Source organism: Clytia hemisphaerica, unplaced genomic scaffold (assembly GCF_902728285.1).
Source record: "Clytia hemisphaerica strain Z4C2 unplaced genomic scaffold, Clytia hemisphaerica genome assembly, whole genome shotgun sequence".
Classification (NCBI taxonomy): Eukaryota; Metazoa; Cnidaria; class Hydrozoa; order Leptothecata; family Clytiidae; genus Clytia; species Clytia hemisphaerica.
This window is the reverse complement of record NW_027103772.1, coordinates 167,640-192,810: the sequence shown is the minus strand read 5'-3', so window position 1 is coordinate 192,810 and position 25,171 is coordinate 167,640. Positions and strand designations below refer to the sequence as shown.

At 36.3% G+C, this 25,171-nt stretch overlaps 1 protein-coding gene across 1 annotated transcript in view; it reads left to right on the top strand.

Annotated features, from left to right (window-relative positions):
- Positions 1–23,545, top strand: part of LOC136806085 (uncharacterized) — a 33,583-nt gene extending 10,038 nt beyond the window's left edge. Inside the window, exons 2-4 of the mRNA XM_067062656.1 lie at positions 8,676–8,841; positions 9,524–9,617; positions 20,796–23,545. Coding sequence (XP_066918757.1) covers positions 20,814–22,109 — 1,296 coding nt within the window. The 5' untranslated portion in view covers positions 8,676–8,841; positions 9,524–9,617; positions 20,796–20,813 and the 3' untranslated portion in view covers positions 22,110–23,545. The remainder of the gene's footprint in view (positions 1–8,675; positions 8,842–9,523; positions 9,618–20,795) is intronic.
- The last annotated feature ends 1,626 nt before the right edge of the window (positions 23,546–25,171 follow it).

The window sequence follows — 25,171 nt, the reverse complement described above, 5'->3', positions numbered from 1 at the left end:
TTAGCACTTCTTTGATGCTAAAGTCTATTCACGATAAGTGTGCACTCTTTTTTCATTTACCTATAACTTTTGAAGGAATTCTTCAATTTTTATAAATTTGGTATCATTGGAAAGATGTTAGTGAGTGGAACAATTTGAAATAAAAAAATCTTTAAAAAAATTCTAAAAACGAAGATGAAAATGAAGAAGAAAAAAAGGAAGATCTTGTAGAAAGGTGCTATAACTATCATTTTCACTGAAGTGAGTCCTTGATTATCGAACATTATCACTGTGAAAAAATTTCTCAAAAATAATCATTCAGTCAAAAGATATCAAGCAAAGTTATAAGCTGATTGACGTCTAAAAACGCTGTTTTCTGCTGTTTTTTGCTGTTTTTTGGGGTCAACCACTTATTAACTTTGTATCATAACTTTATATTGAATAAATATTTTAGTAAATTTTTTTAACAGTGATGACCTCCTAAGATCAAAAATTCTCTCCAGTGAAAATGAAAGTTATAGCACTTTTCTACAAGATCTTCATTTTTTTCTTCTTCATTTTCATCTTCGTTTTTAGAATTTTTTTAAAGACTTTTTTATTTCAAATTGTTCCACTCACAAATATCTCTCCAACAATACCAAATTTATAAAGATTGAAGAATTCCTTCAAAAGTTATAGGTAAAAGAAAAAAGAGTGCACACTTATCGTGAACAGACTTTAGTAAACATTCAAAAAGTATTTGTTTGACAAATTTTGAGTTTTGTTTAGAAATATTTCGCGGATGAGGCCTTTCCAAATTTCCATTGAGACTTAATTTCGTGGATGACACCCAAATCCGCGAAATCAGCAAAATTTAATCCCCGCAAAAGTTTATCCCATTAAGCCACGGGTTTTTAGCTAAGCATTATTTTTTCTGCTGGGATAATACTTGGAGAAGAGTAGGATAAACCAAATAAAATGGTTCAATAGTGTGTATGTAATAAATAGTGTTATATTTGGAAAAAACCTGTTTCGCGTTTGAAAAATTCAAAAGGAACGATCGCCCAGCCAATGAAATTACGACAAAGTCCAAAAAATATCATTTTCAGTTATAACACTGTGAAAATTTCTCCGATCTTGTTCAAATTTACACAGGAATTGTGTTTTAGTATCCTCTACTGAATTCTCATAGTGATATGTGTTATGTGATATGTGTCGGGTTTGAAAAATCAAAAGGAACGGTCGCCAGCCGAGCGATGATGAATACGACAATAACAGTGTCCAAAACAGGATCATTTTCAGCCATACATAACACCACAAAAAATACTGTGTATCAATGGCTGTGTGTTTGAAAGTTTCATTGTCAAGTTTGAAAATCCAAAAGGGACAACCACCAATTATATCATCATGAAAAATGACCAAAAGTCCAAAATAGATCATTTTTACAGCATAAAATCATGAGAAACACACGTACCTTAAGGGAAGAAATTTTCGCGAGAAGAAATGTTCGCGGAAGAAATTTTCGCGGAATTTAATTTCGCGAATTGGGGCATAATTCGCGAAAATAAATTCCGCGAAACACACCAAAATTGTTAAATCGCGAAATTAAATTCCGCGAAATTCGATATTTTTTCTTCTTCTTTTATTTTGTTGTTTTTGACCAGGTGTTACCAAAAAAGATGGACACAATTGATTTTTAAGCATTATAACGTGGATTTTTTATCAAATATAAACAAATATAAACAACTCCGTGATGCTTAAAAGTTAATCTAAGTTGATAACTACTTCTCAATCGCGAAATTAAATTCCGTGAAACTTTTGAAATCGGCTCATTCGCGAAATTAAATTCCGCGAAATTTGCCATTTTGAAACTCTGATTCGCGAAATTAAATTCCGCGAAAATTTTTTCTCGCGAAAATTTCTTCCCTTAATATTTGAATTCAGTATACAGTAGCAGTACAACGTACAACGCACCATCAAACTTCTCATAAATCATGTCCAAAACATCATGAATAAGGATGAAAATGATCAATTTTTCACTGAGATTTGCCAGTATTCACAGCTCACCAGTCCACGACCTTTCGATAGCCATCTTTTTCTAAATACTTTTCGGCCAATCAAATCACAGTATTATCGGAATCAGTGATCCGTTTTTGTTAAATCGGAATAGATCATCGGATTAGATAAACAGACAAAAAATGTCTTGACGATTGTCGGAAGAGAGAATTAAAGGCTCCTAGGCCGGAGCAATTATGCTCCCAGAAGCATCTTATACATAAATAGTTTTTACCCCTGGAGTATTTACAGAACACTATCACTGTTAAAAGATTTTGGGTCCAAAACTATTGCCATTGAAGAGAGGTTTTTAGTCAAAAATTGGGTTTTTGCTCGAAATGTTGCTTTTTAGCCAGTGTTAGCAGGAATTTCAATCCCATAAGGGCGGATATACCCAAATGCTAGAACCAAAGGATTTTGACATGCTGATAAATAACGAGATTGCTCACGGGAATTTCTAACCCGCGCGAGCAAACCAGCACCTGTCAATCATTTTTTAGACCTGTCAATCATTTTTATCTGCTTTTCTTTTCACTTGTGGTTTCGAAAAAAGTGTTTGTAAGATAATAAAAAAAGACGAAAGTCTATTTTTATGCAATTTTTTTAGTTCAAAGTTTTGGAATACTTGATTTTCAAGAGAAGGGAAAGTCATAACTCTTGACTCTTGACTCTCCACCCACTAACCAACCTGATCCATTTTGAAATACTGTACATGAGTCAAACTGCACTGAGGTGACACTACTTATAAAATTTTTGTTTCTTAAAAATATAACAGGAATTTCCAAAAATATCAACAAGAAAGAGCTCATAAAAACAGAAAAAGGTTGGTCAATGTTGACAAAATAACACAAACTTCAACGCACCGTATAGGATTCGAACTCTCAAAAACGACTTTCACATACAGTATGTGCCATCTCAACGCCTTATCCACTCGACCACTTAAGATTAATTAATCGCAGAATAATGATCTCTTTATTTGCCATGACCTTTCTAATTTTATTTAACTTCTTAAACAAATGATTTTAGATCATTTCCAACAGGCGGGAGCCTGATCGAGATTTTCAGGGGATTTTCAGGACTCTTTAGTCTTTAGTGGGACTGCAGCAAACGGGTTGTAAACCCTGCTAGTGCCTTTAAAATTAGAATTTCCATCTGGGGGGTTACGACCACAGATCTGTAAAGCCCGAAGGGCTAGATTTGCAGCTTTTATCGAAAAGTGAAGCATAGGTTTGGAAGGATTTCCTACCAAAGTCACGTGACTAAAATATGCAATTTCACCGGTTTGAGAGATGTGAAATAGCGTTTGCCGCCTACTTTTTTTGATCTCGCGCTCCGAAAACAATTAAAATGCTAGATCCTATCCATCGGCACGAAATTTAAAAAGTCAAATTTTTGCTTCACTTTTTTTTGCTGGAGAAAGCTTAAAGTTGCCTATCTAGCCCTTCGGGCTTTACAGATATCTGTGGTTACGACACTCTCCAATCTCCTTGAATTCTCAAAAGAATGAAGAGAGGAGCTTTTTCTAGTATACAGTACCCATATACAGCAGACAGAATTCACAGAGCGTATACGCGCGGGCGATTAAACACGATCGCGCGGAATGCGGGTCAAAAAATTCCCGTGAGCAATCTCGTTATTTATCAAAAAGTGGATTTTGATTTCCCTGGAGTATTTCCAGAAGACTATCACTGCAAAAAGATTTTAGGTTCATGTTTATTGCCATTTTTTAAATTTTTCCAGTCAAAAATAGGATTTTTGCTTGAAATATTGCGTTTTAGCAGGAATTTCAATTCCAAAATTGGGGATATACCCAAATCCCAAACCCAGATGACTTTGATTTTCCTGCAGTATTTTCAGAATACTATCACTGCGAGAAAGTTCGGGCCCATGTCCATTGTCATTTTAGAGATTGTTTCAGTCCAAATTTGGGTTCTTGCCTGAAAAATGGCTATTAGCAGGGATTTTAGTTCCATAATGGTGGACATAGAGGCATCCCAGACCCAAATGATTTTGATTTCCCTGGAGTATCTCCAGTATACTATCACTACAAAAAAAATTTCAGTCAGCATTCAAACTCAGTTTGTACAGAAGCTTGCCTTTAAAATGCTATTTTTTGATAAATATGATTTTTTTTTTGCTAAAAAGCGATTTTTGAAGACATTATGAATTTTTGAAAAAAGTGAAAACCTTGAAGTTCATTTTGTTTAAAGACTTGATTGAAGACTCCCATCTCTGAAAATTTCAGACATTAATTAGTTAAATTAATCAGTTTAAAGTTTATGAACTTGCAAAATTGGCCTTTAAAAAGCATTTTGCTACCCAAAATTGGCTTAAAACGGCTCGTTTAGGGCTCTAATGGGCACAATTTTCAACCCAATATGATTATTTTTTTGTTTCTTCATAAAATTTAGTACAGCAAATGAAAAAACTAAGATTTGCAATATAGTTTAGACATATGTACAGGCCTGAAAAGGCCAGAAAATGCCATTTTTCCAGTGTGAATCAGTACCCCCAGGGGGGTTCGGCCAATTTTAGACTTCTGACCTTAAAAATTGCGCAGAATGCCTCACAATAGGTTAAATTTTCATAAAAAACACTACATCTTGAACTTTTTGATTTTGCCCAAAAAATGACTGTTGACGCCCTACCCTACCCCTGCTGATAACACCTTCCAAATTTCCAAAATGGGACTGAATTTTTGCGTCCCCCCGCTAAACATTTCCACCCATGACATTTTTATTCCAACCCCCCCCCCTGAGTGATCCCATTAAATTAATATGCCAAAAAATAGCTCTATTGGGTACATCCAGGAACTTTCTTGGTTTTGCTTGGTGTTCACTCCAAGAAGGAATCTAAAGTGAATTTGCCTTGGAAAGAAATTATTACAATTATATCTTGTACCTTCCCCTTTGCAGAGAATAAGTCTCAGAAGTTGTCCACCGTGGTTGGGGCTGGGCAGGGGAGAATTTTTTGAAAAAAATACTTTAATTTAGTTCAAGCAATGGGCTCTTCCATTTAATATCCTCACAGGGGTGTAGACAAACCTTAATAACCTCCATAAATGTGTGGATGCCCAGGGAGTGGTCAGGCAGTAACTCCGGAACATTATGAGTACTAATTGATTTCTGATAATTTTGACAAGGACCATCACCCCATTTCACTTAATTCACAATGTGCAAACTGATTTCGAGATCAATTTCAATACATCACCCCCAAAATAACCCAAAATTGCATTTTTGGCCAATGCATATTTCAAAATTTGCCTTTGAGAAAATTTTACACTGGGTGTACCTGCCTTCATTTTACTAATAATCTAAACCCCCTGGAAAATTGCAAAATTTTCAAAAAAACCCTTTGAATAATTCATCTTAATATCTTGAATGAGGGGGTGAACTAAATTCTTTACCCCCTGGTAGCTTTAGAATAACTTAAGCCCCCTGGAAGTTCTTATCAGATTTAACCAATTGGTAAAGTTCGTCCACCCCCTCCCTTATATGGATACAAAACGAAATTGCCCGATGAGCTATAAAATCCGCGTCATAGCGCCAGGAAAAACCCTCCATCACGCCAACAACCGTTGGAGATAAAACCTCCTTTACAACTCAATAAGGCAACTTTTTTATTTAACAGGTTTTCTAATACCTAACCGTTTGAAGTTCACCATCATCGAACGGATTATCGAGACTGATATTGAAAAAAATGAAACGGACAATACTACAGAGAGAAAACCCGGGGTACACTAGGGCAAAATAGGTTACGTGAATGCGCCGCTGGCCAGGGTACCTTTTTTCATCTCTACCAGGCCCATGTATGGTTGCAAAAACACTAAAATAAAAAAGTCAGTCCTTCTTAGGGTGCCTTTTGGAAAATTTTGGAATTTCAGTCCCATTCAGGGTCACTTTTTTTGCAAATTTCGTGTCCCACGTAGGGTCCATTTTTCGAACCTCAGCGGAGCACCTCCGTCTGTCGGTAAGGGTAGTACCCCCCGGGGGAGAAAACTTCTGGATCAAAGAACTGAGAACCCTCTCATCCCATTGATTGAATCAAGAACTCAATCTTCTTCGACCAAGCGCCTAAGTCTATACATTTTAGGCCAAATTCAACTTATCAGATGGCCCCATTTACGCCAACCTATTTCCAAGCCAAATCGCCAAAATATTTTTGTCCAAATCGACGTCAAATAGTTTTGTATAAAAACGTTTTTTCATTTATCATTGGCTATTATTATATTCGCTTGAAGTATACCCTCTTTTTTTCCTGCCATGCGAAATAGAGTGAGCCTCGGAGTAGGGGGAGGGGGCACTGACGACCGATGGGGACTGGAGTAGTGGACCCTGTGGAAAAGTGGACCTGTCAAATATGAATGTTTGGTCAATTTGAGACTCGGTAAGAACAAAAAATCAAAAAATTTTCAAAAGCCTTTGATAAGTCCATCAGTACTGCTCCCACCTTCCCGGACCCATCAAGACTTTGATACCATTGACCAATCATTTGAATTAGAGCATGTTGAGTGCTGTGCTTAGCTGTAAACCCACAGAGTCTCGAATCAAAAATGCCATCAAAGTAGGATGGAAGTTGGTCGTGCATAATTCTCTCAAATATTTTAGAAAAAGTAGAAAGATCGCTGACAGATTTATCTTGATTAAGTTTGAGCATAATACAATGGATATCTTCAGGAGTTACTCTCGGGTACCTAATAGCCGGAGGGTTTGGAATAAGCGGGGGGGGGGGTTGGAAAAAATCTCAAAACTTAATAAGTGGGGGGGGGGATTGGAATAAAAATGTCCTGGGTGGAAATCTTTTGAAAAGGAGGCTAATACAGCAGAATTAGGACAAAAGAGGGAACTTTCAAAAACATTTTCCCAAAAATTAATAAGCGGTGTAGGAATAAGAATGTCCTGGGTGGAAAATTTTCGAAAAATTAATTAGCGGGGGGGGGAGCGGCTATTAGGTACCCGAGAGTACTTCGCTAAAAGAGAAAGACTTGCTTGCAGATAGAGATTCGATGATGCGAAGTATACTAGGATGGTTTTCAAGCGGATCGGTTTCAGAATCTTCTGGAAGACTGCATTCTGAAGTTTTGCCGAGATGGGAAGCAATATGTACAAAATAGTCCTTTAAAATTTTTGCTATGGAGGCTTCATCATCAACAAGTTTTGATTTATTTGAATCATCAAGCAAGAAGATTTTCTCGTGATGTTGGACTTTCTTTGAGAAATATGGTTTTGCAGATTTCCATAAATTTTCTGATGTCCCTAAATTCCATTTTGCAGATCAAATCATTCGTGTCACTCCTCCGTACTTCTCAAAGGATAGATACATAAACTCGATAGTATACGCTTTTTTGATAAGAATATACTTTATATAAGAATATACTTTATATAATAAGAATATACTTTATAAGAATATTATGATGAGATTGGCCAAAAAGTTAAGAATATGCTAAGAATACCACTATCATGGAATTTGGCAACTGAACCTACGAATGTAATTTTAGAGCATTCTACCATTAAATTGCCAATTATTCCCCAGCAATGCTAAAAGGTTCCAAATTTTTACTTGAGGTATGTTTTATAATGTTAGAATTTGGCAGGGTTAGGATCAAAACCTAAGAATACTGTAAGAATATTTCAGGATCATTTTTAACAAAAAGTTAAGTTAATATTCATGATTGTAAATTGTAAACTGTATGATGAATTGGAAAAATACCATTTTTATAAAAAGAAAATTTTTTTTCTAAGGAACACGTTTATAAGGAACTCGAGGCTGAAAATGGTCCAAAAAATAAGGAATTGTTAAGGAACTGCTCATGCTGAGAATAAGAAAACCAGTTTTAAGGAATCCAATTTTTGCGAATCCAAACTTATCAGCTATGTAAATAAGGAATTCGATAAGGAACTTTGAGGCTGAAATTCTCTGTAAAAATAAGGAACTCCAGGCTCGGAGCAAAGTTAAGGTTCCTTATAAAAAAGGAAATAGTGTCTTACGGAGGGTTTCCTATCTCATGATTTCGTGCTCCTGAAAAGTAATTAATTGCTCGACATGGAATATCAAAATGTCTCATCCCCTTCAATCTTATTAAGATTCTATAGCACTTCCAATTATTTTGTCGTCATCATGGCCACTGACTACTTTATCCGTCCGGTGTCCCTTATCTATCTTTTATTAGAATATTTTTTATATGAAAAGTGCTTTTGATAGCCATTTCTCGTTTTGTTCATTTTCTAAAATATGCATAATAAGTCTCCTTTGAGGAAAATTTTTAAAGAACACCCCCCCCCCTTCAAACAAACGCCCCCTTCAAATAAATGCCTCCCCTTTAGGAGGGGCGTTTACTTGAAACAGGCAGCTGTGAGGAAGTATGATATGAAGAATGACTTACGATAATAATTGTATTCTTTTAGTATCCGAACTGATATTGATCCATGTCTAAATTGGCCTATTTGTACTCAAATAAAAAAATGAAAATGAAAAGGCAAAATGGTGTTCCAATTTACACTATTGAAGTGACCTCGGTTATAGATTATTTGATAAACGCCCCCTTCTTTAAACCTCTAGAATAAACGCCCCTCCAGGCCCCTCCTAAAAACCCCAAAAGAAAGTAAATGCAAGGGGCGTTTACTTGAAGCAATACAGTATATTGGATTTTTTTCCTTTATTAGGTACAGGAGCTGACACGGAGTTTCAACTGATTTCGAATTTCACCGAGCTGTCTAGTGTGTGGAGCATGGTCAGTTCAATTTCCGTTATAAAATGCGGAAAGTTCCATTTGCGGTTGAAAACGCTTCAGGTTTCGGTGTTCTTAACAGTTCTCAAGATTTTTATGAGGTAGGTTTTAACATTTTCACTTTCCTTTAAAAAATTTTCTCTAACGCCCTCTTGAACTTATCTTAGAATGGCTCAATATTTTGTTCAATTTGCAACTCTTGGTAAGCACTATATAGGTTTTCCGTATTTCCGGTTGAAATTTCTTCGGGTTTACAAGATTCTTGTCAGGAAAATTCTAGTATTTGTTTTTAAAATTTTTCTCCCTTTTGAACTTAGGGTGGGTTAAATTATTAGTCGTTTAATTTACAACTCATGGTATGCACTATAGGCTTTCCTACGTATTTCGTCACTCACGCACTCATGTGACACGCAAAGAGTTACGTCACCGTTTCTTCCCTAGTCGAAAACTTTCTTACAAAAGAAACTCATTAGTCAAACTGTTCATATTAATCCCATTTAAACAAATACAACATACTTAACATATCTATATTCTATATTCTCATAAGAACATCGAGGCTCAAAAATAGAAATTGTTATAGGAAAGCTAATGTTAATGTTAATATTTATATCGTTGGAAGAGTCAAACTGTAGTAAGGAACAAAGGTAAATTATCTTCAAAAGCTATTCTTGTCTATAGAAAAAAAGGAAAACCTTAAAAATAATATCAGTTTGAGCCTCAATCTATTTAGTTCTTACAAAAAATTGATCGTCTTATTTCTTTATATTATCTTTATTTTCACAGAATACCAACATACATAATGGCGGAAGTTAGCTACAATGCATCTCCTTATAAACGGTCAAAATAGAACCATGCTGGGTCCCATTCTCTTAAATAGGTAGGAAACAAGTTATTGATATCGGTGTTAATAGCTTTCATTAGACTTGTTTCTTATTGAATACACGTTTTTTATAAGAACAAACTATATAAGAACATAAGGCTTCAATGGCCGAAATGCTAAGAACAAGTTAAAAACATTTTAAGGCTTTGCGGACTCGAAAATACCCAATGTTTTAGGACAATGGGTAAACATGGTCACCAAATGGAGAAAATAAGAGCATTTTTAGTATATTTTTAGGCTTAAAACCCAAAAAGTTAAGAACATCCGAAGACTTCAAAAATTATGAATGCTCTTATAAAAAAACGTGTAGCTTTCATTTCGTTTCTTATTAAATAGACCTGTTTTATACAAGTGCAAGGGGAAGGTATATGTGATTTTCCATTCATTCGTATATCTATGATGCTTTTTTATTTTGAACTATTTTCGATGGTTTTTATTTATGTACTGGGGTCTCAGAAGTGATGATATTTTGTCATTTCCACTTTTTTCTTTCCTGATTTTTTGATCAGTTATGTGAGCCTAGATTCACATTTGACATGGCGGAATCAATGGATTTTAAGCAAGATGTTCTTGTTGATTTCGTGCTTTCTATGGTTTGAATCAAGCTTTCCTACACCCCTTTCTCACAGACCCAGTAGGGTTTTTCAGACAGTGGGGATAAAGATAACGGACTGAAACTCGATGGGGATTGATATTCCCGTATTTTTTATGGCTGGGAATTTCAATTCTTTTGTTTTAAAGTCAAAAAATTCAGTGGGGATGGGAAATAAAGCTTCATATTTTGCAGTGAGGATTAGTTTATTTGATTATATTAAGTGGGGACAAAATTTGGAGGATAATTTTCCACCGGGGACGACATTTTGGACAATTTTTCCACTAGGAAGGGTTCCCCAGTGGGTCTGTGAGAAGGGAGTGTTTTCTTTTCCGAGCTTATGTTGATGTAAACCCTGGCTACATTATTTGACCTACACATGTTTTTTTCTAAAAGTTCCAAGTCTGGTATGGTATTGGGAATTTGACTTTTTTGTGAAAGATATTTTTTGGTAATAGATTGACTTCATCCACTTAACAGTGACTACAAATCAATAACCCTTTCTCACAGCTCTGGTGGAATTTCTTGCTACAGTGGTATGGAAATTTCTATCGAAATCCAAATAGGCCAAAATACCCAGTGGAGATTTTGAAGTGGTTTTGGAATGTAATTCTTTTCCATCGAATTTCAAATGACAATGAAAATAAAGTCAATTTCCAAGTGCGGCTGAAATTGTATGTAAGGTATTTTTCCCACCGGGGAAGAAATTTTAGCCAAATTTTTCAAGTGGTTAGAGTGTCCTGCCTGGTCTGTGACACAGGGTTGTTAATATCTATCAGAACTTCTCTATCAAATGTTATCAGTGCAAAAGGAGCTGTACTAAGGAGAATATTTATCCCACATAATCATCATTTTTAAATCATGAACATTCTCTTCGATCTAGTGCAGTGTACAGTCATCAACTTTCTTAAACATCTAAAGGTACTACAAATTACTTCAAACATTCTAAAATATGTGTTTGAAAGATTATGATCTACAAAAGAATTTCTATACGTTAAAAGTAGAGGAGTCCTCTGTGAGGATCTAAAAATGTGCGGTTTTCTTGGTTTTGATGATAATTCTTTTAGTGTGTGAGTTTATCACTCAGCTGGCACACAACGTTGTTTCAACGTCCATCTAATGTTCCCAACGTCCATATAACGTTAGATGGACGTTGAAACAACGTTATGTGTGAGTTTATCACATGGTATCATCTCAACCTTCAAGATTTGTCACATCGTTAGAGTCGTGTTTTTTATTAGAATAACACTAAAGAACAAAAGTTACTGGCGATAGCAATCTTGTGTGACCTTTAAATTCGTGGGTAAAACTTTATGCTACGGTCATTTTGGCCTAATGAGATTTTTGCATAATTTGGAACAGTCCGAAAGTCCAGGAAATAATAGTCAAAGGGTTGAGTATGCATTATTTAGTTAAATTAAATGGAAGTGAAAACTTTTTTATCAAACTTGTTTTCAATACTTGCCAGGCCCGGCGGAGCAACCGTAAATTTGCTCAAGAATGGGGAGGATGAAGTCTCCCTCGTCTCCCCTCTTCCGCCCTCTTCCGCCGGTCCTGTTACACCTGATTTAAGATTTTTTATTTGATCATCATAAACGGAAGCCTTGTCCTCCTAATCAACACTGAGCATTTCTTTTGGTAAGTCTGTTCGAATCAGTTTTAAGTAGAGACTCCAATGCTACCGTCGTTTTTTATAAGTTTCCCATTTCCGCACTAAAATTCATTTGCCACTTTTCTAGCGGAAAAAGACCAGGACTTCGGGTAGTTGAAAAATAAGCTTTGGAAAGTTAGGCAGTTTTGTATGGGTAAGCATAAGATTTTCCATACTTTTAGAAACAAACCTTTTCCAATCCCATGCCGGTTAGCCCGGGAAAAATAGCGGAAAGATTTTGGAAAAGTGACACAAATCTTAGTGCGGAAATGGGAAAATTATAAAAAACGACGGTAACATTTTATCTAGTTGAACGCAACATCCTAATTAGAAAGTGGCAATAGAAAGCATAGGAACCTAACAATCTTAAATCTCACGTTTTCTTATAAACAAAAGGTATATTTATGACACAAATGATAAAATTCCTTTTAAATAACTTTTATGGTTTTTTTATCCGTTTAAAATATAACATATCATCAAGAGATAGTTACTAAAAGAGATACAGTTGTAGACAAAACAACATTGAATAGAATTTATACTGGTACGGTTGCTGAATTAGTGTTTCACTTTGTGTCTTTAACGGGAACGGTATTGGTAAGGTAGGTGTACGAGTTGAGTAACTTGTAGTTTCCCAAGGAATATATACACTCCTTCTCACAGACCCGGTGGCGGGCCAAAACTCGACGGGGACTGATATTCCCATTTTTTAATGGCTGGGGATTTAGCATAATATTTTGCAGTGAGGGTTTGCTTATCTCATTATTTTCAGCGGAGACATATTTTGCAGTGAGGATTAGTTTATTTGATTATATTAAGTGGGGACAAAATTCGGAGTATAATTTTCCACTGGGGACAACATTTTGGCTAATTTTTCCAGTGGCAAGGGTTCCCGTGGGTCTGTGAGAAGGGGTGTTGGTAAGTTAGGTTTTGTTTTTTGGCGAAGCCACTTATTTCCCATCTAGAGCGCGTCTAGAACGCGCTGCAATCATGACGACGGATTTATCTAGCGGTTCCTTTGTTTCTGAGGACTGCATATTTTTTAATCTAGCGATAAATTTTACTTTTAATCCGGCGATTGTGTTAAAACCACGCGCGGGTGTTTTGGATGGGGAATAAGTGGCTTCATTTCCCATCTAGGAGTTTCGAGTCTAGCTCTTCGGGCTTTGAAGTCAATGGTTATGAGGCATCGGGTGTTCAATCGTGAAAAGAAATGCGTTCTCGGGTTAAGCAATGCTGCCACTACTAGTGTATGTGTCCCGAAAATACACTTTTAGCTATCGTACCAACCACCAACCGAGTGGTGCTAAACTTTCCCATCCCGGAAAAATATTTCTGGCGCATCCATGACCCCCGTCACCGGGGGGGGGGGGCAGGGGGCAGGGGGCGCATTCATCGCCCATTATTTTGCAAAGTAATTTTTTTTTACTTTAAAAAAGGTTATATATACCGTTTGGAAGGGTGAAATAAGGGTTAAAAGTCGAAAAAAGTTTTCGTCGCCCAACCATGGTGGGAGACATATTTTTTGGCCCCCTCAATTCGATTCGCACGCCGGGGGCCATGGAATTTACTCCATCTTTTGATTGCCGAATATATGAACAATAATATACCTTACGGAATGCAGACTGAATACCTACGAAATTGAAATTACTTTTTTAATTTGCCTAAGTCTTTGGTCTCTTATCTTGAAAAAGTAGCGATAGGAATGTTTTACCAGCCGGAGCGAGAAAAAGTACAGCCTAAAAAGACATCTGTCTCACAGCCCCAGTGAGGATTGTAATGTTTATTGAAATCCTTATGGGGAAAAGTTCTATTGTTCGCAGGCGAAAACATCCAGTGGGTATAGTTTTTGAGTGCATTTTTTTCCATTGAATCTCAAATTCCAAAGTAAATTTTTCCAGCCGGGACGAAAGGGTTGAGCATTTAGACTTGTTGAATTTAGACGAGGCAATCTGTCCAGTCTGTTAACTTCTCATACACCTTGGTGTAAGTGTTTCGAGCTAAAGCCTATACTCTGTAAGCTGTTTCGCATCAAACAACATCTATTGATTATCTATTAACTTCCACTGGGTGTTTTTATAATTAATTCGCTTTAAATCTACTGGGTTTATAATTGGGTTGTCTCATGATGCCTATTGATACCTCTTTTAAAGAGCTGCTGATCTTTCTTAATGCATGTAAAGTCAATTATAGAAAAAAAAATTCAGCCATGATTAAAAAAAGTGATCAATTCTATGCAAAGTACTGCGTCTTACGATTGATTTTATCTTTTTTGGTTTGAGTGGTCTTTTTGATGATTGGATTTAAAGGTATACAGTTTTGGTCAAAATCTGATTTTTGCAACAATTTGTTAGATGGACTTATTACAGTGGCTGTAGTATGAAGGTAGAGACTCCAGCTGCAATCCGCAATGAAGTGGGTTCGACCCCTTGCTGGGTCATACCAAAGTTGGGAATTGTGCTTGATGATCATCGAATAAAGAGGCGGGTCTACGGTCCTTACATTGGAGAAATTCAATAAAAGGACGCCTTCCTCCACCTTCCAGTAGACATCTAGAGAAACGGGAGCCTTGGGTCACCTTCTACTGGGTCGTGGTCGCCTGCGGTTGCAAAGTTACATACAAGTTAGTATGTGAGGGAAGATTCCCTAAGGCTTTCATGTTCTACATTTTGACATCTTCTTACTACGCGTCACTATATCTTACACCCCTCACGTGAAAAAAAAAAGAAGAAAATTTTGTCATACTTTGGATGAAAATTTCTGTCGAAATCCCAACGGGGATGGAAATTCTATTGTCCTCAGCTCAAAAAATCTAGTTGAGATGGTTTTGGAGTGCAAGTTTTCGGATTGAATTTCAAATGGGGATAAGATCAAAGTCAGTTTCCCAGTGGGCTGAATTTTAGTGTGTTTTTCCCCACCGGGGGCGAAATTCTAACTGATTTTTCCAATGGGGCCGGGGTCCTACCAGATTTGTATATGACAAGGGGGTATTATATTATATACGATATTGAACATCGTCAAACGTGTCAGCGTGTTAAATCACTTTCCGAAGATTATATCGGAAACCATCTCGGTCCAATTTATAAACGCAATTAGTCATTTTTACGAGACTGTCCTGCGCCGGAAGAGATATAGAGTAAAAGCAGTTGCGCTTTTAGATGTTAAAATTCAATTTCCTGCTTTTGAATAATATTGATTTTTTCTCGGTCAACCCTTAATAACTGTTGAAGCCTTCGGATGTTCTTAATTTTTTGGATTTTAAGCCTAAAAATGTTCTTATAATTTTCTTATTTTCAGCATTTTGTGAGTATTTTTGACCATTTTCCTAAGAAATCAGGTGTTAAAATGCTCTTAGCTTAGATTTTGGCCATCGAAGCCTTATGTTTGTATTTAGTTTGTTCTTATAAAAAAACGTGTAAATGCCAAATAATGAGCGGTGAAAGCTCTCCATTGACTTCTTCTGATTGCTGGCTAAGTGCCACTTAAAAGGTACATAATCATAAACCTTTGCTGTTCATTCATACATTGAAACATATGTAAATGCATCTTTGGCCATTCTTTCAGTAGATTCGTCTTGCGATTCCTGCATTAATAACACGCATGCGTAATTTGTCGTTCTTTTAAACCACATGTAGTTAATTCCCATGATAAACAAAGAGGAATGAATCTGTAGGAGTGGTACAGTCACTTTCGGTCGGGGTTGTGGACAGCGAAATATGAAATTTGTCGTTCTTTTTGTCTATTTTTAGTAATGCAGGATTTGTTAGATAGACCCCTTCTTTGTATGGAAACTGAGAAAAGTAAGGTTATACAGGAGGTTATAGGTGTCATCTAGCAATCATTGGGAAGTGGTTGGATAAAGGCTCAAGTTAGCTGAGAGCTCTAGAAAATAACCATGCTCGGGTATTTTGTATTCTTCATTTTTCATTTTCCAAACTTTTTTCATTATTTGTTATTTGGTAATATTCCACTCTTGAATATCTTTTCAACAAGCACAAAACCTCTATCTAATTCGAATTCTATTAAAAGTTACAGCCTTTTTTGTCTCCCCTGCATATTAGATTATATTTAGACAGACTTTAGTAACTTTTTTGGCCAATTTTTCAAAAAACTACATAGCGTTCTCACAAGCTGGTGAAATTTTGTGCTACAAGAATTCTTATTGGAACAGTTTGTTTTACTTTCTACCCAGCTGGCACACAACGTTGTTTCAACGTTCATCTAACGTTATATGGACGTTGTGAACGTTAGATAAACGTTGAAACAACGTTGTGTGTCAGCTGGGTAACTTAACATAGACTCGGTATAGACATAATATGCTAGAAGTGTCCTAATTAAAATATTTTGAGGTATTAAAAAATTTTTGATTTAAAAAGATAACACTTTCGGGTTTTTTTATCCGATCAAACGTTCTTATTATCTGAACCTCAAAATAAATGAACGAATTCTCTCTTTGGAGGAGTGCCGAGTTTCCTCATATTTTGATAAATCTGTGTTATAAATCTCTCCTTCGTGGAGGACATTTTTGCGCCTGACTTATATAATCGTATGTCATTTTCTGACCTGATACCGAAAATTGTCAAAGATTTTCTTATCTGAAGGCAATATTATGAAGACTGAGTATCGTGAAGAATCTAAGCTGGCACACAACGCTATATCAACGTTTATTTAACGTTTACAACGTCCATATAATGTTAGATGGACGTTGGAACAACGTTACGTGCCAGCTGGGTAGCAAGATCTATTTTCAGTTTTTTTTTGCGGGGTAGCTTTGGTAGAACAATTAGCTGGCAAAGAATTCGTTCGATAATGTTTAATATGTTTTTTGCAGAACTTTTGGAACAGTCGTGTGCAGTTTAGATAGCATATGACCCTGACGCTTTTTTTCTTGCTTTTTGGTTATAGTTAGGTTACACCTATTCAGTTGTGAAGCAATATCCTGTAAAACTCAAGCTAAAATCTATTCAATTTCGGAAATTCCTTTGTGTTTCAAAAGTCACTATGCATCTATTTCGAGATTTACTGATATCTATAGGAAATGTCTACTGTCAAACCTTTAACTAGAGCCAAAAGAATCTGCTTACCACTCTTACTGAATCACTGCTTCACCTACGCACCGATTGCCTAATGATCTACTTAATGGACTTAACGGACTTTTTACGAGTTTTTAACGGTCTCTTGGTGAAATTTAAGTCATACTCAGCACTATTTAGGCTCTTTTGGTCACCAATTTTTCCAAAAACTGCAAAATTAGCACGATTTCGATATAAAATTTTAGTCAATGTATCAAAAATTCAGACTCGCCATTTTTTGATCTAATAACAAATCTTCAACTCTACGCATTCCACTCTCTGCTATATGGCGAATGTGACGATCTGACCTGGTTGTTCTGCAAAAATATTCAACTTCGCGTTGTTTTTTACTTTAAAACGTAAATAGAATCGAAAGCGACTGGGCTCCATTGTTTATGTTTATGCAGAGAGATGTTTATGATTGGTGCTTATTTTTGGTGTGATTGTTTTGTTTTAGCAAATCACGGCGCTCAAAGAGATATTAGGGACCTTTAGCATCTGGGACGGCAACTTTGAAAAAGTATTGCAGGATTGAACAAAAAGAAAACCCTTAGGAATCGATATCTGAATAGCAGCTAGACTCTATTCTTTTTATATCAATTTTCTCATGAGAATAGTATCCTAGATGCTAAAGGTCCCTATTGACTGTAAATTACATACCTGCCAATGTGGAGTAATCAGAATCTTCTCGGAGATCATTCATTTTTGGACTTTTCAAAGAGAAAATGATGAATTTGCATTAAATATTTTCCGTTTTCCCGACCTGTCTGATTTAGTAAGAAGTAGTTTCGATTGCTGGCAGCTGTTTTTGAATTAAGATTGACTAATTTTCTCTTTATGTATGTAAGGTTTTTACTTTGTATCGGGTTATTCTCTTTTTGATATACTTTTCAATTTCCTTCTTTTTTCTGTAGATAGACTTGATTTGCGGTCTTCGGTAATGTTTGCGTATCTTGATATGTGCCAAGTTTTGTTCGATATAAAAGTTTTGCTGTCAAAGCAGCAGGATCAATCTTAAAATGAGTCTCTTGACATATTGAGAATCTTTCTATAAAATGAACATTTAACCAGGGGGGGGGGGGGTCTTGCAGTTACTCCTTAACACTATGTGGAGTAACTGCAATTTTGGACATTTTCTACAGACACCACCACCCTTGCAGTTATTCCATAGTGTACTAACTGATTTTACCCTCAAAATTGGTGTATACCACCCCTAAAAATGCCAAAGTTGGCAATTTTTTCACTGAATTCCTCATTTTTGATACCATTTTACTGGGTTCGTCTTATTAAGGACCGTTCAAGAGTTAAATATCTCAATTATTTTCCAAGTTTGTTAAAATATCTTTCATGCCTTGATTGAAGTAAAAATTTTGTGATTTTTTTTTGACTTTTGAAAAAAATGTTTGGAATTTTTTTACTTCCGGAATTTAAAAATTTAAAAACCTAAAATTTTAAGTGAAAAATTGAAAAATGTGCTCACTTAGTACACCATATCCTACCAAAATCGACAATTTTGGGCTTAGGCACCACCCATGTTGCAGTTAGTCCACTGGTGGAGTAACTGTTTTCCCAAATTTTGGTTTATATACCACCACGGTAGTAATTGTCATAGTGTTTATATAATAACTGCATGACCCCCCCCTGATTTAACAATGAAATTCATGCCATAGAGGAGAGATTCATCCACAAGAGCCAAGGCTGAATCTTGTTGTCAAAGGTTTATCTTATAGAAAAATTCTCACTTTCTTAAGATACTAATTTTGAGATTTATCCGTTTACCTTGTCAACGATGAAAAAGATTTGCAGTCAAATTAAGATCTTCATTTTTGTTGTCACGGTTGTGGAATCCTTACCAAGGCAAAGTGAAAATGATTTCATTGGTTGGTTCTCTTTCATTCTCATCCACTTGAACAATTCTTTAGTCTTTAGAATATTTGCTTGAAAACTATTACTTGCTATTCGTTGTGTTTTGGTATAGGACCACTGACCTTTATACGTCACTGGACCAAGTTACTTAATCCCGGCCAAGCAAAAATCTTTGATCGAAGTTTTTTTGAAATTGATACCCTGAAGGCAGCACTACTCAACAGCGGTAAAAATGCATCGAGAGTGCTAGATCTACTTTTCCTCGAATTCTTTTGAGGATGTAGCGCCGTTAGACGTTAATTTTTAACATCGCAATAGCTTCTTCTTGGGTACCACTTATAAAAAAACTCCGATCAAAGATGGCGGATATAGCTTGGTCCAGAATTATATAAAGGTCAGTGTATAGGACGCTATTAGCGAGATTATGTGTCTGGAATTATCAACGGTTACGGTTAAAGTGGCGAGGGAAATGGCGAGTAAGGCAAGTAATGGCGGGTGAGAGGAAGTTCGATATTTGATTTTGCTTATACGGTGCTTTGGTGTTTTTCCCGTACAGAGCAAAGTAGACAACGACATGTCGCCTTTGGTGACAACCCACATGGGCAGCCCCGCAACCGTAGCCGTAGAATATGTCCGATACATAATATCTCTATTTTTAGGGAATCAAAGGATCAAAAGAAAGATTCCTTAAAAAACCACAACCAATTTTGATAATCATAGAATCATTTATACCATCATTTGAAATCAAGTTTTACAAAGAAAAAAGTAACCTTTGTGACTTTCTATGCATCTTTTGGTGGGTTATGACAGTTTATATCTTGTGGGTTTTTTAAAAGGAGAAAAAAGGAAAAGTATTCTTACTAACGGTTAAGACTTTGTATAAGAAGGTTCAAACATTGAAATGATAACTTCATGTGGTTATGGAGCTTTCATAATTTTTCTATATGCTACAATTCGCGGTTGTTGATCATTTTTCGAATCTTTATATTAAGCTTCAATTTCAGTCTTAAACAGATATTTTCAAGTCAAATTGCGGAGTTGTTCCCTGCGTATCAAAGGCTTTTTGATGTTTATTGATATCGTCAGATGACATCCTGATACACGGGGACGAGGTTGTGTGCCATCTTCTAGAAATACTCTGGAATGCTCGTTTTCTTGAAATGAGGAAGGAAAATTGCTATCCTTTTCTGTTCATAAATACTTGCAGGGTTAAGATGATTGTTGTGTGCAGCCTCGTTTTAGAAATACAGTATAGCACAACTTAAAAGTCGTCAAATCCTTGGAGGCTGTTTGCGGAAAATATCGTAGGAAGGAAGGAAAATTGCAATCTTTTTTTGTCCATAAATACTTTCAGGAATTGGCTCTTTGGATTAAGATGATTGTTTTTATTGCTTTATAACACGTTTTTTTAAACGGATGCTTGCATTTCCCAATCATCTAATCCAAAATAAGTTGATGGCGCTCAAAAGTTAAGTTCTTTGGTGTTATTCGACAACGCAAAACTTTTGTCATTATCTTACTCCATGTACCATGTTTAATATTATCTCTTCTTTTGTCAAGATAAAACATGTTGAAGAAATGATTGAAACTTTCTGTTTTTTATGTAGTTTCTTGGAAGATTTGAAATTGTTGAGTTTGATCGTTGAATTTTGTCCAGCTTGGTCTTGCACAGTGTTTTAAAATTTTTGGTGTGACTTGACTTGATAATTTATCTATAGTTGACTCTCGTTAAATCGAATTCGAACCAGAAATCTTATTTGTTCGAATTACAGAGAAATTTGAATTAGAGAATGTGTTTTAAGAGGGTTTCTCCCTGACAGTGACTAGGAATAAATTCGAATTATAGAAAGATTCAAAAAATATAAGTTCGAATAAGAGAGAATACGTCTTATTTTGTTTTACATACCCCAATCAATCTATAGCCCATTTATTGATTACGAGTTGAAATTTTTGCTAATGAAATATTACTGAGTTTCTTTCTTTTTATCTCTCTACAGGATAAAACTCAACAAAAAATGCTTGGCCAACGCACATACAGCGAGAGTGCTACAACGTTGCTTCAACAAAAACCGCCCTTCGTCCAACAACCGCCCTTCGTCCAACAACCGCCCTTGCATCATGATAGAAAGAAGAAAAGTTCCATTCGAAAGAAAATCAACAGTGTTAAATCTTTCTTTGCTGACAAACATAAAAGTACGCGTCAAGGCTCTTTATCTCGGAACGCATCCATGCCAGACATTTACGCTGCTATGAACGGCAGTTTAGACCAACTTTCACCGGAGAGTCGTAAATATTCCTTGGGCGTTCCAATGCGTGATAAATCTTCACGCCATGGTGGCAAATTGAATTTACGCCCTCGTAGTGAATGTTTAGAGTTTATAGACGAGAACGAGAGTTTGACACCGACTCTGCCTTGGATGAGACGCCACATGGAGGACTGCTCCCCTGCATCTACCATTTCCACACGCAGTGAGGTCGTCTATAGACCACCTTTGGTCATAGCAGAACAAGAGGAGGAGTTAGGTGCCTCCCCCTCCTCACCTACCCACAACCACGATAACTTTCTAGGAGGTGACCATCATGCGACAATATTAAAGACAACAGACTCGTTTGATTCATTGATAAGTGACGGCTTATGTTCTCTAGATGAGAATCATAATGATATGCCTCTGTTTCCCAAATTCCCAACACCTGAAACGTACTCAAACATGGATTTATCGAGACAAGACATGTCTAAATCTACAGGTGATTTATTACAGAATAATCGAAACACAAACAATAAAACCAATGCAAAATTACCTGACCAAAATGCTTCATCTGGGAGTTTAGAACGTAATCTACCAGTTCGTAAATCGAAAAGTTTTCAACATCAAACTAAAAAAGAAATTTATCCAGAGCTGCCGAACAAACAGATAAAATATTACTCCGCAGAAGCAGAAGACATCCGTAAACGTAAGAAAAGTACGACGCCGTCGTTAGACATCAAAGACTTACGTATTCTTATGGAATTCGAAGCGGAACGTGTGTTAGCTGGGTGTTGTTATGATGCAAAAACAGCTGCTAAATGGTCGAAAGAGATATCTGGTAGTATTCGTGAAAGACTTCGAAGTCATACAAACAGAGGGTATAAAATTGTGGTGAATACATTTATAGGGACCGTGATGGACCAGAAAAATGGGCACGCAATGCACGATAACGTACACGTTGCGTGTCGCTCACAGACAAACCCGTCTACTGATCGCTTCATCGTGACTGCGTTGAAAACGGAAGAACTATTCGTAGCAATGACGCTACTTCTATTGAAATATTAGATTTTACTTTGTTAATATTCACATTTAAAATGTAAAAGTGTTCAGACCGTGCTTGGTGCAGTGGAGTCTACATGATCCGAACACGCACGGAGTACTAAGGTTTGCTAGAGTTATGGAAGATCGTGTTACTATTTACAAACTTGTTTAATAAGCTAAAGTAGTACAAATTATGGAGACCCTATTGTATAATACAGGGGTTTTGTTTTGTTTTTGGTAGGCTGGCAAATGAAAAATTAACTCTGGCGATTTCTAGATTCTAGTCCGGCGAATTCTTAGCAAGTGCAGTGTATTGATTAGCGTAAATATGTACTTTAGGCGGCGAACCGAACTTTTCAAACGGCGAATCGTAATTTTCTTCGTGCCTTGGACCGGCGAAATTCGCCGTTCGCCGGGCCTAAATAAGACCCTTAATAACATCATTAAAGTTACAAGTGGAAGGGAAAATTGTCTTCCATCTCTGAATGCACCAGTCAACATTTTCTGTCAAAGATTTTCTGTTAATCGTTCACTGTATTAGGAGGCGTCTGAGGCATTATATAATATTAAGATAAATTATGCAATTGAAAGTGCAGGATTTTGAACTCGATCACTCCAGCAACCACGTGTAGCGCGAGATAAACAACGATAAAAGTGTAGGCCTTCTCAAAACTACTAAAAGGAGTTTGATAATACTATAAGTACTCTACAGATTGGAGGTTCTTCTACTGCTTGCAAGGCCAACGCCATGAAATTGGAAGTGGGGAGGGGTGCAATGAATATAGAGTCTAAGGGGTCGCAACCAAAACTTTTTACTTTGCAAAAAGGCGGGGGCCATAACCCCCCCCTCTGGTTGCATCGGCCCTATGGCTACCCGATTAGGAGAATTCCAGTTATATATACAGTCTTTTAGTTATGTTGCTTTATCCTCTGAAATTTCTTTTCTCTAATTTTTTTACTGCAAGTGTTTAATCGACCTACAAACGGTCAAGTCTACTCTCGTCAACTTTTATTATATATTTCAATGATTAAATTTCAATTTATTTAAAGATAATTATATTTATTATTTAGCAAATGTTTCTATTTATCCTTTTTGTTATATTTCTTTCAATTCAATTTTGTTTATCTGTAACAGTTTATAAAAGTGTACCTAGCTAAGATGAATCATATACATATGCATTTAAAAGTGACAAATATTTGACTGTCATTGGCCTTTTTTGGTATATTGTATGCCACTAGGTATAACGCCTCTGTCCCAGCCAGTGACTACCCTGAGTATCAGAGATTATGTTTTCAAAGAATATATTAACCTCTGAAGACCAATAATAGAAATTTTATCGCGGATGTGTCAATCTAATCACTGTAGAAAAAATCAAAGATGGAGAGCAAATATTACCATATTAATGTCTAGCAGACTGTATCAGTATGCAGTTTACTATTTACGAATTCCCCAGAAATTTCTAAGTGTAATTGAAACGAGTTTCTTTCAAAAGAAATCTTTTACATGATCCCCAAATGTATAACAGTAATTACTAAACTTTTAATTATAGAAATGTCACTTTAATTGAATCGAAATAATAGACCGTCTTTTAGTTATGATTCACTGACTCTTTTTAAAAAGCATTGATGACATTTTTAGTGGTGTTTTCAACGACGGGAATAAAAATATCAACTTTGAACTTCATCCAAGATCTTGGATGGTCGTCATGGTTACTTTTGTCTTCGTTGATTGCGCGCTGAATAGAATCTCGATTCGTCGGCACAGCGTCAATATATGATTTTGACCTGTGCTATTCACGGTAGCCAGTGACCTGATGAAAAATTATTAAAAATTCTATCCTTAATACTAGGGGGCTTTTCATGTACCACTCCTTCTTTTGATCTAGTTGCACTTTTCGAATAAAATTTGGGGTCAAAAATATTGGTCCAGCTCGCAGCGCAATGGGCCTTTAAAACACAACTGGTCGAAAAAATTTGACTTTGTCGGGGCCTATCCGCGCATGCGTATGAAAAAACCACACATTATTAATACCTCCAACTTATATGGTCAAATCTTTCTTTCTTAATTAGTAGAACAAAGTTTAAAGTAATTTTAAAAATCTTTATTGCTCGCCCGACTCGAGTCTATACATTGACATTGAAAAAATTCGCTCATGTTGTATGGCGATTCTGCAGCGGAAAAATATACTGACAGTGCCAACACTGCTGGGCCCTTACGCCGCTTAGGCTTTCTTGTTTTATCATTTGAAGCTAAATAAAAATTAGGAATTCACAGAAAATTTAGTGTCAAAAGCTTTAAATTGTTTTAGGAGCTATTAACATAAGTTTCTCACCACTTAGTACGAATAGGGTCGAGATAACCATCTCCCAATCAGTAGATTCGTCTTGCGATCCCTGCATTAATAACACGCATCCGTAATTTGTCATTCTTTTAAACCACATGTAGTTAAATCCCGTGATAAACCAAGAGGAATGAATCCGTAGGTCAGAGGTTGTGGATGGCGAAATATGAAATTGTAGTTCTTTTTGTCTTTTTTTTGTAATGCAGGATTTGTTATATATACCCCTTCCAATATCCTCCATCGAAAGTATGAGAGGCCAAATTTTCTGAGAAAATATAAACTTCAATGGTACTCATGGTACTCTGAATTCCATCTCCGTTGCAAAACGACCGGAAAAATGACGCAGATTCTCTCCGCGATATAAAACTCCCGCCCTCCTCTCCTCCCGCCTGGCAGCCGCCCGGGCGTAAGAAAAATTATGGTCATTTCGTTGAGAAAACTGTTACGCTTCGCTGCGCTCGTTCCGCAAAATAATCTGCAAAAAAAATACGTTCGTGCAATGTTGGCTGATACGCAGCGTCATTATTTTCCTCCCTCTTTTTGGGCAACTTTTTTGAAGTGCACGGACAAATATTCGATAAAATTTCAAATTAGTGTATTAGTTTCTTGCAAAATTTTAAACTTTTTTCAACTTTTACTAAATATATTTTGTTTATTTTTTGAAAATGCTTAGCTCTGCATTTTTTTCTGTTCGAATTCGACTCAGAATCCAACCATGTTGAGACGCACCCACAATGCTTTGCA